We start from the raw sequence: 16,982 nt of genomic DNA, 5'->3' as shown, positions 1-16,982 counted from the left end.
CTTCTTGTTCGAGCTGAGGGAACAGCCAATTCTCTAACATCTCCAGATACTGTAGTCCAGTTACAGTAGCACCTTCGAAGAAAAAGGGACCAAAAACTTTATTGGCTGAAATGGCACAGAAAACGTTCACCTTAGGCGAGTCACGTTCATACTGAGTTGTTTCCCGCGGATTCTCAGTGCCCCATATACAGACACTGTGACGGTTGACTTTCCCGTTAGTGTGGAAAGTTGCTTCATCACTAAACACAATCTTTGAAACGAAAGATTCATCTGTTTCCATTTGAGCAAGGATAAAATCACAGAAATCGATTCTTTTAATCTTATCAGCTGCAGACAGTGCTTGAACCAATTTCAGACGATAAGGTTTCATAACTAACCTTTTTCGTAGGACTCTCCATACAGTTGATTGTGGAATTTGCAGCTCTCTGCTAGCTCTGCGAGTCGATTTTCCTGGGCTGCGAACAAATGCTTGCTGGATGCGTGCTACATTTTCATCACTCGTTCTCGGCCGTCCAGAACTTTTCCCTTTGCACAAACACCCATTCTCTGTAAACTGTTTATACCAACGTTTAATACACCACCTATAAGGAGGTTTAACACCATACTTCGTTCGAAATGCACGCTGAACAACTGTCGTCCATTCACTTCTGCCGTACTCAATAACACAAAAAGCTTTCTGTTGAGCAGTCGCCATCTTAGCTTAAACTGACGCTGACGCCTAGTCAACAGCGCCTCAAGCGAACAAATGTACAACTAAATGAAACTTTATAGCTCCCTTAATTCGCCGACAGGTAGTGCTTAGCTCTGCCTTTTGTCGTTGCAGAGTTTTAAATTCCTAAAGTTGTGGTATTCTTTTTGAATCACCCTGTACACTGGGTCCAATGATCCTCCAGCTTTTTCATCCCCTTGGGAAAATAGGTTCTGTCACACTCTGCAAAATACTCACTGACAGCAACTGCCAATTCCTCATTTGATGAATATATTTCTTCTCAACAAGCTGAAGTTTCAATTTACGGAACAGGAGAAAGTCACTTGTGGCTAAGTCTGGTGAATAGGATGGATGAGGAACCAATACAAAGTCCAATTCATACACTTTTGTCACTGTTATCACTGATGTGTGGGATGGTTCATAATCCTGGTGAAAGAACAGTTTTTTTGCGTGGCAACCTTGGTCTTCTTCAGCAAACAGAAGTTTCAAACGATCCAACAATGAAGCATGAAAGGTTCCAGTTATGGATCCACCTTTTTCCAAGTAATCTGTGGGAATTATTCCTTGGGAATCCTGAAAAACAGTGGCCACCACCTTATCAGCTGACAAAATGGTCACTCTCTTTTTCAGTGCACTTTCACCAGCCTCTGTCCATCCCGTTTTCACTCTGGCATGTAATGATGGGTCTAGGTTTCATCAACAGTCACAAATTGGCAAAAAAGTCTCGCAGACAGCGACTCAACACCACCAGACATTGTGCTGAAATGTTGTACCAGATGCGCTTTCGGTCGACTGTGAGCTATCACGGCACCTACCTCGCACATAGCTTCTTCATGGCCAATTCTCTGTGCAGGGCATTATGCACTTGCCCAGTTGAGACACCTACAGTGCCAGCAATCTCATGAATTTTCATTCCGCAGTCTTGTATTACCAGATCTTGTCAGTGGTTTCATTTGTGGTAACCTCAATAGGAAGGCCAGAGCGTGTTTCATCTTAGGTCCTTGTCCACCCAATCTTAGGTGCTTGTCCAACCACATTTAACCCCTTTAATCCAAAAGTAAATGGTCTTCAGGGATGACCCAGTGCCCGTGTGAACTTAATCCAATTCTGTTTTGATGTGTGCGGTACAATCCCTTCAAATCAAAGTGTTCAATAACAACACAAAACTATGTTTTCCTCATTTTCAATCTTAGATGACATGCTGACCAATTCAGAAGGCTGTCAACAATGAACTGTACCCTGTACATTGTTGAAATCCTTTATACAATCCTTGGAATAATCAAGCTTACTAACCGTCAAGGCACAACTAAAGTGTTCCATTCTTTCATGGAAATTTACCAGGTTTATCAAACCACTTTCGTAGATCAAATGAAAACAAACCAAACCACAATTCAATGTTCAACAGATTCCCTTCTCACCAAATTTACCACAGTGTCAGTCCTTGCAAACAAAAGAACATGTCTCCACACAAGAAGCTAAGCATTTAGTGCCTACCTGCATCTGGCTGCAACTGCCGACGAAATTCATCAAGGAATTCCCTAGGTAAGCCACAACTTGGGGGCACTTTGCTTTCACATTCCCTGTGACATTTATATTTGCACTCCTTGCATTTCAGACCTGTAACAAAATGAATTTTCATGTAACAATGTAAGCAACAGAAATCAGACTAAATGGTGTTTTGTTTCAATGTCCTGTCAAACTATTCTTTAAATGAGTTTGTTTGCGAGGCCATCCTCGACAGTGAGAGCAGAAATATTTGTTTTGTAAGTAAAAACCACCTTTTCTTGCTGAAGAGTATTTTATTTCTCCCAGGTGTGTTTTGCATTTTTCACTTTAAGGCATCATCAGTTCATGCTAACATTTTGTAAACAAAGCTGTAATGTGATCTCCAGCATGTGACCAGATGAGAGGAAACGCAGATGCCAACGAAAAACGTGAAGAACTGTAAGCAATCACTTTCGTAAGAAAAGGCAGGTTTTATTTACAAAACAAATAGTTTCTAAAATTTTAGCAAGCTCTAAAAAGCAATGTCATCAACTACATATTGTGAAAAGTTTAAACACACCACAAATTCTGCATTGACTACTGTACTTTGCTTTAACTACTGATGAAAATGAGAACTTGACTGCATTATAATTATGAATTGCACGAATCAAAACCAATTATGAAATGCAGTCCACATTCTCAACTAACATTAGGCTTTCGCATCTTAGGTGACAGAAGGATCTCCAGACTGAATAAGGCTGAGACAGGACTGATCATGGATTTTGAAACCAGCATTCCATCATTCACCTTGAGCAATTAAGAGAAACTATGTTGTTTGTTGTTGTTGTTGTGGTCTTCAGTCCTGAGACTGGTTTGATGCAGCTCTCCATGCTACTCTATCCTGTGCAAGCTTTTTCATCTCCCAGTGCCTACTGCAACCTACATCCTTTTGAATCTGCTTAGTGTATTCATCTCTTGGTCTCCCTCTACGATGTTTACCCTCCACGCTGCCCTCCAATACTAAATTGGTGATCCCTTGATGCCTCAGAACATGTCCTACCAACCGATCCCTTCTTCTGGTCAAGTTGTGCCACAAATTTCTCTTCTCCCCAATCCTATTCAATACTTCCTCATTAGTTATGTGATCTACCCATCTAATCTTCAGCATTCTTCTGTAGCACCACATTTCGAAAGCTTCTATTCTCTTCTTGTCCAAACTATTTATCGTCCATGTTTCACTTCCATACATGGCTACACTCCATACGAATACTTTCAGAAATGACTTCCTGACACTTAAATCAATACTGGATGTTAACAAATTTCTCTTCTTCAGAAACGCTTTCCTTGCCATTGCCAGCCTACATTTTATATCCTCTCTACTTCGACCATCATCAGTTATTTTGCTCCCCAAATAGCAAAACTCCTTTACTACTTTAAGTGCCTCATTTCCTAATCTAATTCCCTCAGCATCACCCGACTTAATTAGACTACATTCCATTATCCTTGTTTTGCTTTTGTTGATGTTCATCTTATATCCTCCTTTCAAGACACTGTCCATTCCATTCAACTGCTCTTCCAAGTCCTTTGCTGTCTCTGACAGAATTACAATGTCATCGGCGAACCTCAAAGTTTTTATTTCTTCTCCATGGATTTTAATACCTACTCCGAACTTTTCCTTTGTTTCCTTTACTGCTTGCTCAATATACAGATTGAACAACATCGGGGAGAGGCTACGACCCTGTCTTACTCCCTTCCCAACCACTGCTTCCCTTTCATGTCCCTCGACTCTTATAACTGCCATCTGGTTTCTGTACAAATTGTAAATAGCCTTTCGCTCCCTGTATTTTAACCCTGCCACCTTCAGAATTTGAAAGAGAGTATTCCAGTCAACATTGTCAAAAGCTTTCTCTAAGTCTACAAATGCTAGAAACGTAGGTTTGCCTTTCCTTAATCTTTCTTCTAAGATAAGTCGTAAGGTCAGTATTGCCTCACGTGTTCCAGTGTTTCTACGGAATCCAAACTGATCTTCCCCGAGGTTGGCTTCTACTAGTTTTTCCATTCGTCTGTAAAGAATTCGTGTTAGTATTTTGCAGCTGTGACTTATTAAGCTGATAGTTCGGTAATTTTCACATCTGTCAACACCTGCTTTCTTTGGGATTGGAATTATTATATTCTTCTTGAAGTCTGAGGGTATTTCGCCTGTTTCATACATTTTGCTCACCAGATGGTAGAGTTTTGTCAGGACTGGCTCTCCCACGGCCGTCAGTAGTTCCAATGGAATATTGTCTACTCCAGGGGCCTTGTTTCGACTCAGGTCTTTCAGTGCTCTGTCAAACTCTTCACGCAGTATCGTATCTCCCATTTCATCTTCATCTACATCCTCTTCCATTTCCATAATATTGTCCTCAAGTACATCGCCCTTGTATAGACCCTCTATATACTCCTTCCACCTTTCTGCTTTCCCTTCTTTGCTTAGAACTGGGTTTCCATCTGAGCTCCTGATATTCATACAAGTCGTTATCTCCAAAGGTCTCTTTAATTTTCCTGTAGGCGGTATCTATCTTACCCCTAGTGAGATAGGCCTCTACATCCTTACATTTGTCCTCTAGCCATCCCTGCTTAGCCATTTTGCACTTCCTGTCAATCTCATTTTTGAGACGTTTGTATTCCTTTTTGCCTGTTTCACTTACTGCATTTTTATATTTTCTCCTTTCATCAATTAAATTCAATATTTCTTCTGTTACCCAAGGATTTCTACTAGCCCTCGTCTTTTTACCTACTTGATCCTCTGCTGCCTTCACTACTTCATCCCTCAAAGCTACCCATTCTTCTTCTACTGTATTTATTTCCCCCATTCCTGTCAATTGCTCCCTTATGCTCTCCCTGAATGTCTGTACAACCTCTGGTTCTTTTAGTTTATCCAGGTCCCATCTCCTTAAATTCCCACCTTTTTGCAGTTTCTTCAGTTTTAATCTACAGGTCATAACCAATAGATTGTGGTCAGAGTCCACATCTGCCCCTGGAAATGTCTTACAATTTAAAACCTGGTTCCTAAATCTCTGTCTTACCATTATATAATCTATCTGATACCTTTTAGTATCTCCAGGATTCTTGCATGTATACAACCTTCTTTCATGATTCTTAAACCAAGTGTTAGTTATGATTATGTTGTGCTCTGTGAAAAATTCTACCAGGCGGCTTCCTCTTTCATTTCTGTCCGCCAATCCATATTCACCTACTATGTTTCCTTCTCTCCCTTTTCCTACACTCGAATTCCAGTCACCCATGACTATTAAATTTTCGTCTCCCTTCACAATCTGAATAATTTCTTTTATTTCATCATACATTTCTTCAATTTCTTCGTCATCTGCAGAGCTAGTTGGCATATAAACTTGTACTACTGTAGTAGGTGTGGGCTTCGTATCTATCTTGGCCACAATAATGCGTTCACTATGCTGTTTGTAGTAGCTTACCCGCATTCCTATTTTCCTATTCATTATTAAACCTACTCCTGCATTACCCCTATTTGATTTTGTGTTTATAACCCTGTAGTCACCTGACCAGAAGTCTTGTTCCTCCTGCCACCGAACTTCACTAATTCCCACTATATCTAACTTCAACCTATCCATTTCCCTTTTTAAATTTTCTAACCTACCTGCCCGATTAAGGGATCTGACATTCCACGCTCCGATCCGTAGAACGCCAGTTTTCTTTCTCCTGATAACGACATCCTCTTGAGTAGTCCCCGCCCGGAGATCCGAATGGGGGACTATTTTACCTCCGGAATATTTTACCCAAGAGGACGCCATCATCATGCAATCATACAGTAAAGCTGCATGCCCTCGGGAAAAATTACGGCTGTAGTTTCCCCTTGCTTTCAGCCGTTCGCAGTACCAGCACAGCAAGGCCGTTTTGGTTATTGTTACAAGGCCAGATCAGTCAATCATCGAGACTGTTGCCCTTGCAACTACTGAAAAGGCTGCTGCCCCTCTTCAGGAACCACATGTTTGTCTGGCCTCTCAACAGATACCCCTCCGTTGTGGTTGCACCTACGGTACGGCTATCTGTATCGCTGAGGCACGCAAGCCTCCCCACCAACGGCAAGGTCCATGGTTCATGGGGGGAGGAAGAGAAACTATGGCAAACCTAAATTTAGAAGGCTACATGAATTTGAACTCCTCACTACCTGAATGGGAAATCAGCACCTTAACCAATGAACATTTCACCTGATAAAAACGGGAAACCTTCATCCCCTTCACAAGGCTAGTTGCTTTACTTAGAGCTGTGTAGTAACAGAATACATTAACATCCCTCTAAGCCATGTTCATAGTATTCATTTTGCAAGGATGATAACTTATTTTTCTGGACCAAGACCTGACCCAAAATAAATTATTCATAAAATCTAGTCAAGAAATCCCTCAGAAAACCATGAAAATTGAGCAAGTGTTTCCTACTCCAACTGTTTCCGAAATTTCATAAAATTTTCTGTATTAATTCAAAATGACATATCTACCTTCATAGTGTAAGAGCAAGTGCTTTGGGTTCACAATAGATTTCATTACTGTAAGTGAGATTGCTACTGTTGCTTTCTGTGAAATGAAATTTGCTATTGTTGGCCCATGTTTCAACAGCGACTTCATTTGACTGGAAGAAATCAATCTGGCTCCTAGTCTTTTCCTCTGCTTAGCCATGCAAATAGATCCTAGTTTACCACTTTGTTTTATCTACAGCAATATTATTATTCTTGCATGCTCAATTTGAGCATCTTATGGACCATATAAACAAGCACTTCTGATTTAACACTTACCGTGCGGCTGCCGTAATATTACGTCGCGGGCGGAAACGAAGAAAATGCGGCCGCCGTAATATTACGTCCCGCCGCATTCCGCATTGTTTTAGTGTTTCAAACGCATTGTTAGCGTTCCCGCTACAACCTGTAGATCCTGTAATGCTTGTAGTTAATCATATTAGCGCTAGATCGCAGCACCTAGTGAAGTACTAGGATATATCGGTATATATTTCCGAACGAATTCATGTGTGTTTTCACGCGTATGTAACGTGTTCTGTGGTGCCCTGTCGTTTGTTTACCGTTGATTTTGGCGCTAATATTTAGGTTTTAGCTTGTTTATCTTCTTTTTACTCTCAATGGCGAGTGATGAGGATGCAAAACTTCGAAAAACGATTGAAGAAGTACTTGCTGAACTTACTGATGATGATTTTTCGGATTTCGATAGTGACAATGACTACGAAATGCCGGAAATTCACGATAGTCCAGGTAAGTCTAACATCTTATTAAATCGATGCAGAACAAGACAGTTCATGTTGCGATTTGTTCTGTTACGTTCTGTATTATTTCAGACAAAGATTTGTCGTCAGATGAAGGTGTAGACCTTTTTGATCAGTGTCTTTCATATGGAGCACTTGATCACAAAACAGTGAAGTGGTGGAGAAAGCTTGCCTTCCACTGTATAATTATGGCAGTTTCCAATGGTTGTATTTTGCACAATTGCATCAATGAGAAGAAACTGAGCACTCCTAAGTTTATACAGGAGGTCTGCACTGCATTAGTGTTACAGAGAGGAGAGAGAATTAAGGATTCTCATGGATCTGCAACGATTGCTCGATTGTCGCAGAAACATTTTTCGAACCATGTGGAAATGGCAGAAGGGAAGAAGAAAGCACAAAGACGTTGTGTAGTGTGTAGTGGAAGACAAAAGAACATTACTGGGAAAGCTGGGAGGAAGGATACTTCTTATGAGTGCAGTGAGTGTAATGTAGGTTTGTGTGTCACCCCGTGCTTCAAGCTTTATCACACTGTGGTTCACTATGCAAAATAGCTTATGTGTATGTAGCTATGCTTTATGTGCAGATGGTATAATGAATGTCTTTTCAGTGTCAAATGATCACATTCCAAAATTTATTTCTTCTTTAAATTGAATAAAGTAGTAAAAATAAATTTTTGCCAAAAATTTACTTTCGCAAAATCGAGGAGAAATCCGCATCACTTCTTGGAAACAGTATATGCCCCATACACATGACTGTTAACCCATGTGAAGTTGAAACCTTAAAGTTTTAAACCATACCTGTAGTTTTTATGTATCATTAACTAAACGTCCTTTACAGCTATTTGAAGTCTGTTGAAAATAGAAAAAAATCAGCCAGCACACAGGGAGTGGCATGCAGTTAAGGGCTTAGCATGGTAAGTGTTAAAAACTTGTTTGTCCAATAATTTTTCACTCCATCAGAATGCTGCTGTTTCCAAAATTCTATCCACTTTGTTCTGGTTTTCTGTTTTTGTTCTCTGGAAACGGGACTCTAAAGCCTTCTTTCAAAATGTGTCTTTGTATTTATTGCCATCATCATCATCATCATCATCATCATCATCATCATCGCCTATATCTATCTATTTCAATTATAATGCTACAAACAGATCCCTCTCATCTTGGGGTCTGAGCGACTTGCCCCTCCTTTTCAGACTTCCCCAACTTATACCTCTCTCCTCCCCCAAGAATGGAATTAACAGTTCTGAAAGCTGGGATAGTATCTTCTCTTTTACTTTTACCTGTGCCACTGGCAGCACTAAACATTTAATCTCATGAAATTGAGCACTGAGTAGTACTTCTGTTTCGTAAGTGAGTGACTCATGGGAACGCAATGGTAAGTGCTACCTGTGAGCGGCAGAATATAATACACCAGGAAACATTCTCAGTCACTCAACAGATGTCAGGATAATGCTTCATGGCAAATGCCAGTGGCTGTCTGTCACAGAAACATAACCAGAAACGACAGATAAAATGACTGCCCATAAGAGTTACCCACGTTCTCCTTCCAAGATTATAGTCACATTTGTCAAGTTACAAGAAAATCAAGATGTTCTTAGTGATCCTGGTACATTCCCCATGACTCAGATGTGTGTAAATTTGCAGATCTATTGTACTTAGTACAATAATGGTAAGTGCATGTACATATTATATTTCTGATATACGATGTTATTACTGAATGGCGGCTGTTGAAGGTTTGATGGTGTGCACATGCACATTTCTTCATTGACAATATTATAAAAGAATAGATCGTTACTCGCCATATCGCACGCGCGCGCGCGCACACACACACACACACACACGATTATTGTGTTTGACTGTTGAGGCCAGACTGGCCTAGGCAGACAGAGACAGTCGTGTGTGTGTGTGTGTGTGTGTGTGTGTGTGTGTGTGTGTGTGTGTAAAATTCAGAAGGAGGTCTTTTTGACGGAAAGTTTACTTGTTTGACATTCTTTCTGTTAGGCATCTTTGCGACTCAACATCTCCGCTATATGGTGAATACAAAGCTATCCTTTTCATAATACTGTCATTATTTCAGACTGGATTTTCCTTATTTCTTCATTCATATTCATACAAGTAATAATAACAACAATAGTAATGATGATGATGATAATATCAGTAATCAAAAACACCATAAAAGTAAAGACTATCATCACAATTTCTGACAACTGCTGTGGCCAAAATAAGAACTGGAACAACATTCTATTCTGGCAGTATTATTTTCATGTATGGGCCTAACAGGACCAGGCCTTCCTTTGTGTCCAAATTTCTTTCATCCTTTCAGAATGGAGTCTCTCTTTCATCAGACCACAGTATCCCAATCGGTTTTCTAATTTCCCTCTGACCAACTTTCCAATCAAATATCTTTTGTCTGAATTTTTTTCTATCTGCAACATCTGCCTGGCCATTTTAAGATCCTCCTTAATTGCAGCAATCCATTTACTTGGCTCAGTTTTGGCCTTACTTCAGTTTTCGTAAAATTCTACTATTTGTTTTGTCAGCTTAGTGGAGGCCAATCTTTTCATGTGCCCACAAAATTTAATCCTTTGTTTTATCATGTCACCACGTCTGTCTGTATATTAGTCTATTTTCTTATTACTTCTCAGCCTACAAGTTTCTCCATCAGCAATTTTGTGGTCTAATATTTTCCTAATAATCTTTCTTTCTTTCGAATTTCTTCAATATCCCTCTTTCTATTTAAAATTGAAGTTTCTGCTCCATAAAGGCAGTCAGGGTTGACTACAGAGCTGGAATGCACAAGTTTACTGAATTTAGATAGTGATTTTTTATTAAATATATTTTGTGTTACTCCAGGGTGTATACACGGACAAGGAAAATAAAATTCCTGGAATTCTCCCAGATATCCCGGTTAAAAATACACTTTCTCCTGGGTGGAAACATAGTTTTTCCCTGTTAACTGACAGTATATTCTCTCTCAGAACTGTGTAACTGATCAATCCTTTGAATGGTTATGGTTTTATACACGGGTGTAGAATTTCCCAGCACTTTAGAAAACTAAACTCAGGAGAAAAAAAACACCTTTTGGAAAGATGTTTGATGTGCAGCAACATGTACACTGCATATTTTCGTATTACAAAAGTATAAATTCGGATTCCACCAAACACCGCATGTTACTTTCCGAAGCATTGAAATCGAGATTGTGATGCGTATTAGTAAGCCAGTCATAGCTCACATGTCACGTGATGTCGCCAGCCGATGACAGCAGATATTCCGAGCTTCGGACACATGGTGTAGTCATCCAATAGCAACATCACTGTTAAGTAGCACGAACACACGAATAGGAAAAGTAATGGTTTAAATTAATATATATAATGATGCTACAAGAAAAGCAAAGCTTTCACATATAATATTGGTCTCTAAGGCCAATACGCTGCAAGAGAAGCTTAGCTTTGACATATAATGTTGGTCTTTTATGTGCGTATTACATTTTAAGATATATCACACAAATGTGCCAGTAAATTTTTTTAACAATGACATATATGTGTGATCTTCTGGTCTCTGAATTCTTCTAAATGGCTATCATCAGAGAGCTGATTTTTAAATGAGTCCCAGATTCCCAGTGAAGTATGCTTCGACCTGATATTAAGCTTTTCAATGTGGTTTTCGGGATGTAAATTTCCTTGAGTACCAGTACTTTATTATCTCATGTTTGGTTCTTTGTTATGGTATAATGCCATAGTGCTAGAAGATGAGAACATACACTTGAAATGCACTGAAGAGTTGAAACTAGCCAATAGGTTGGAATTAAGCACTTCGTTTCAAATTTATTGACTGCCTCAGCGGAAAAGATTAATAAAAGAAAATTTCTTCAACAAACCGATAAAAATAAACTCCATTATTCTGCATGGCAATTAATGCTTGACTGTCAGAAAGGTGGAAATAAAATAAAATCAAACTAATAACGTATTTTAGCCTTTCGTAATTATGTGAATGTATTTTAATTCACAAGATAGCTCCCGGCCACAGAAATCAATTCTGTTTTCATTTGATGTGAGTGCAGTAGACAAAGAGGAAACAGCAAAATCACTAAATGTAAACACGGGTCACTTGGAGACTACCCGCTTCCCTATTATAACTCAGACTGCTCTGCACATCAGCCCTATATCTATGATATTTCCGAAATGGGGCAATAGTAGATAGTGGCGTCCCTCGAGCATTTGATGCAGGACGTCAAAATGTTTTTTAAAAATTGAATTTTCAAAAATATGTTCATTTTGTAGCACACATCTTTCTGATGAGTCTAATACATAAAAAATTAGTGTCCGAGGAATTGTAAGATATGTTATTTGATGTGTGCCAAAGTGCAGTGCCACACCTCTTCACACAGCATTCTTCTATCGCACATCACTGTATTCTGGTCAGTGGAATTGAAACGTGTATATTTTGTAATGGATGCCATCAAACTACCTTCAGGACAGTGGAAATTAAAATGTCCTATAGTGCCTCTCCTGCTTCCAGTTGGCCGGTTAAAAAATCCTTTTTTCTACATGAAAAATCGAAATGTCATTGTCTAATACTGAAAAAGCTGTTAATACAAATAGGACCTGTGATTTCTCAACCTGATTACGTGTATTTTGTCACTGTCTGCTAGATAAAACAAAATAGGCCTTTCTAATACTGCAGCAATTGTAACACAAGCCAAATAAACAAGACTGTTCCTGATCACAAATGGTCATTTTTATACCACAGCAGAATATAATTCACAAAGTACCAATATCAAATGCCTATTAGGCCTACTACAATCAAAAAGCTTTACATTAGGAAATAGTTTTACACTTCATTCATACGCTCCAGTTTCTCAAGCACGAGATCGAAAAGTAGTAGTGCGAAATTTTTATATGAATTTGGAATCGTCATATCCTTCCATAATTCAAGTGATTTCCCCGTTTCTTCTCCTTCCTAGTTCTAACAAACAGTCTTGCCATCACTAATTCTGTATTTATTCCTGCTAATGTCAAAGCTTATTCGCCAGTTAACTTCACTAAATTTGCCAGAATCACCAGTTTAGTTATCCTGTGATTCTTCACCGGTTAGGCATTGTTACATGTTCGTACAACGCGTTTTTCGCGCTACTTCCAGAATAGACCTTAAATCGGCTGCTAGCCAGAGACTGTACAACTGGCCCTTACTAGTATAGCGATCTGGCCAAACATTTTCTGTCAAAATTTCATTATCTTGGATCCACTGTGAAGATAATACGTAATTTTTATTACCTGTTATTCTTGTTAATCGTTTGTTCGCACTCTGGTAGTCTGAATCTATGGATTTCACTGGTAATCACAACAACGCTCATCATTCGCAAACCCAATCAACCACATAATCAGGCAGTGATTGGCTTTCTTTCATCCGGCTATACTCTGCTCAGCTCGTATATCCCCTTTTGTCTGCAGGAAAGTTTATTTCTAGATGTGACGAGGATTCCACTGCCAGAGACAACACGTACACTATGCACGCATTCACTAATCAGCTTAGAATGTTTTCAACAATGTTCAAAAACCGAAAGGGACACGTTTCAAAGTCATATGAATAATCGATAAGCCAACGTGCACCTGATGCTAGGCGCTTTGTGAAACAAGGCTTTTTCCTCAAGAACAGTAACTATTGCAAAGTTCAAGGCAAAGGTCCTGCTGAGAAGAAAGTCGCAGCGGTAGGACAATGGTAGTTCAGCAGCTTCGACATACAGAACTCTCAGCCAGACTAGTGTAAAAGAAGCCAGTGGCCAAACGGATGCCACAATGGTGGATAGTGTTGAGACGGTATAAGAGGGACAGACATGCAGATGCATAAACAAAGCACCCATCGTCTAGTTTTGAACGGACAAGCAACCAGTACAAATGGAGGAGGGTGGTTCAATATGCATCCCAGGAAGTACCATTGAGGACAGGTAGGACACTGAGGGACCACGTACAGTGGGCTACCAGGTACGACACATGGGAGGACCAAGAGAGTTTCCTACTGAACATGCGCCGTATGAATTTCATAGTTTAAACAAACGGAGGAGCATCAAGCCCAAGATAATGGGAGAAACCAACTGCACCGCCAGAAAGTCATGCAAACAGTTTTGTCAGTGGAAAAACAAAAGCCATTATCGATGCTCCGTGAGTAAAGGCGATCGAGACATCGTTGAGGTTGCTGCACAATAGGACAGGTCCATGGAGAACTGCAATAGATGGCAAAATTGTCAACGAAAAGGGAGCTGGTGATGGCCAACAGAAGACAGGCCATTATAGGGTTAATGGTGATAGCAAAGACGATGATGCTCAGGACGGAATCCTTAGGCACACAATTTCCCTGGATAAAGACGTCCAACAAGGCAGAACCCACATGCACCTTGAAAACTGGCTTTTAAAAATTCCTCAAGGGAACGGGGCAGGCGGCCACGTGTAGAGAGTACAGAGGATACCAATTCTCCAGCATGTGTAGTAAGCCTTTCCAAATCAAAATACATGGCCACAGTCTGGGATTTCTGCAGAAGACCATTCATGACATGGGCAGACAAAGTGACAAGATTGTCAACTGCAGAATGGCGTGCTTCAAATACACACTGTTCAGTGGTTAGTAAAATGTGAGACTCGAGCCCCAATACTAAATAGGCATGAATCATATATTCCACCACCTTGCAAACGCACCTGGTGAGAGAGATGTGGCATTAGCTAGAAGGAAGGTGTTTGTCCTTACCAGGCTTAGATATGGGTATGGGTGTGACTGCGACTTCACACCAGTGTCCCAGAAACATGCCCTCTGCCCAGATGCAGCTGTACACATGAAGCAGAAAGTGCATGCCCACAAGAGAAAGGTGCTGCAACATCTGAATGTGGACAGTGACTGGCCCTGGGGCAGAGGATCGGGGTGAACTGAGAGCATGATCTAACTCCCTCATTATAAAGGCGGCGTTTTAGCACTCCGCTGCTCTTTTCTGATGGAGGGAGGCAGGGTGATAGTGGAAAGAGCTCAAAATTTCTGCAAAATGGTGCCCCAAGGTGTTGCAGATAGCAACAGTGTCCATGATGACATCATCTGCTACTGTCATGCTGGAAATTGGGGAATGGATCGTGGTCCCAGAGAGCTGTTGGAGGTTGGCCCACACGAAACACGAAGGAAGGGGTGGAACTGTTAAAAGAACTAGTGAATGTCCCAGCTAGCTTTTCTGCAATCCTGAAGAACACAACACAGTGCATGCATCTGTTTATAATGAATGCAGTAGGATGATGGTTAAAAATGCAGAGAGCACATCTCCGAGCACAAATTGCATTGCGGCATGCCTCCACCAAGGGACTGGGACACAGTGTGGTAAAGAGGAAGTGTGAAGAATGGAACATTCTGCAGCAGTAAGGATAACATTTGTAATATATTCCACCTGGTCATCACAACTGGGAAAATCTTGCTCGTCTAAGGTCACCAGGGAGGAGTAAAGCCAACAGTCAGCCTTAGTAAGCTGCCATTTGGGTGTGCATGCAGGTGGGGTACGAGCCAGCAAATGGATAGCAAATAGGAAATGGTCGCTCAAGTGGGTGTCAGAAAGACCAGATCACTTGAGATGATGGGCAAGCTGGGCAGTGCAGAAGGATAGGTCCAAATGGGAATAAGTGTGAGAGGAGTCGGAAAGGAATGTGGGTGCTCCTGTGTTAAGGCAGAAGAGGTTAAGTTAATTAAGAAGGCCAGCCAAAAGGGCACCTGTCCAACAGGTTATGGGAGAACCCCAAATAGGATGGTGCACTGAGCATCAGAAATGGGTGAGGTAGCTGCCCAATAGGCTGGAGGAAGTCTGCCCAGGCGACATCGAATGACAGAAGGTTATAAGTGGTACAAAGGACAGGTGAGGAAGGAGAAGGTACTCTGCAATGGCTTGAAAACAGGTAGTCGGGGAGACAGGGCCACTATGAACATCATCCCATATGAGCAGCACGACTCTCCAATGAGATGGAATGCCAACCTCAGGGAAAAGGTCAAAATAGACTAGGAAGAAATGTGAAAATTCAAAGTGGTCGTGAGGACACCATTTTGTTTCCTGAAGGCAGAGTACAAGTGGACGCTGAAATTCTAAAAGCAGCTGTAAATCCTCTTTGTGATATCAAAGGCTGCCAACTTTCCACTGCAGGAGAGAGATGATGAAAAAACGAAGGGCTGTCACCTCGGCGGCTGCCGAGGGCCAGCCTGTGAAAACTCGTAGCTACAGGGCACAGAGGATCCTGCTCCATGAGGTTCACATAAGCATCGGCTTTCTTGTGCTGTTGATCTGTGGAGTCCAACATAGAAAAACAGTTGGTGTTGTGCACCAGCAACAAGGAGACCGGCCAGGTGATGGTATCACGTGGTGACACCGTTGAAGAGGCTCTTCGAGTCAGCGAAGGAGAAGACTTTTTGCCTTTGGTGGACTTCTGCAAGCCTTTCCAGTTAGCAGAGGAAGACTCAGATGTTTGTTGGCTGGAGGGACATAGGAAGCCTTCATGGGAGTACTCCTCCTGGCCTTTCCAGCCTGCTGGTTTTGTAGGCATTGGCTTCGCCCATTAAGGTGAGAGTTTGATGGCTTGTTGTACAGCTGGATGAGGGGATGGCAACACACTACCTTGACACTGGGAGATTTCACAAGCTCAGAGCTGAATTTGAGGTCGCATGTCTGAGTGGTCATGTCCTTCATGGAGCGAGATGTAGCAAGAATAGAACTATTAAGTGCCAGATGGTAGAATGTAGGGTTTGCGGCTAGCCAATAACTTACGAGCAACTAGATACGGCACTTTCTCCTTTATCCGATCACCTGGACAACCCACTCATCAAGATACATGAGACAATCTCTGAAGGAGGCCATGCCGCCATTATGGTAGATACAGCAGGGAGAAGGAGGCAGGCAATTGCCCTCATGTGCATCCCTACTACAGGTTACACATTTGGCTCGCTGTTGACAAGCCATTCTAGTGTGACAATGGTAGCAATGCATCAGGTTCAGAATGTATGGGCGAACTGTGATAATTTCATAGCCTGCTTTGATCTCGGACAGAAGTAGCACTCTATCAAAGATGAGAAAAAGAGTGTGTGTGGGCGCTAAGGAGGAATCGACATGTTTCATTACCTGATGGATGGCAATGACACACTGATCAGAGGGGCAGCATCGGATTTTGGCCTCTGTCAGACCATTGAGCAGCCTAGTGTAAATAACACCAAGGGAAGAAATCAGAGTTCTATTGACCTCGTCACAAACAGGATAGCTGTGGAGAAGTGAGGCGGCAACCAGTTGTTGTGCTTGAGAATCGAAAGTAGTCTCCAAAAGCGAACTGCCATTCTGTAAGCGAGAGTAGGATTTCACCCCTTTCTGAACAATAAACGGATTTACCGTTTCGAAGGACTGACCATCTTCAGTACATGAAACCACGAGGAACCATGGTACAGCTGAACAGGTCTTTGAATCGTTAGCCTCATTTCATTTACGTTTTGTAGATACTGATTGTGGA

General features: G+C 41.2%; 1 protein-coding gene across 1 annotated transcript in view; it reads right to left on the bottom strand.

The window, feature by feature from the left end:
• LOC126462116 (kinase suppressor of Ras 2) overlaps window positions 1–16,982 on the bottom strand; it is a 168,910-nt gene that overhangs the window by 104,058 nt on the left and 47,870 nt on the right. Inside the window, exon 8 of the mRNA XM_050096050.1 lies at window positions 2,204–2,326. Coding sequence (XP_049952007.1) covers window positions 2,204–2,326 — 123 coding nt within the window. The remainder of the gene's footprint in view (window positions 1–2,203; window positions 2,327–16,982) is intronic.

The sequence above is a fragment of the Schistocerca serialis genome, chromosome 1 (genome assembly GCF_023864345.2).
Source record: "Schistocerca serialis cubense isolate TAMUIC-IGC-003099 chromosome 1, iqSchSeri2.2, whole genome shotgun sequence".
Lineage (NCBI taxonomy): Eukaryota > Metazoa > Arthropoda > Insecta > Orthoptera > Acrididae > Schistocerca > Schistocerca serialis.
Note: the sequence above shows the minus strand (reverse complement) of the source record. Positions and strands in the feature narration are given on the sequence as shown.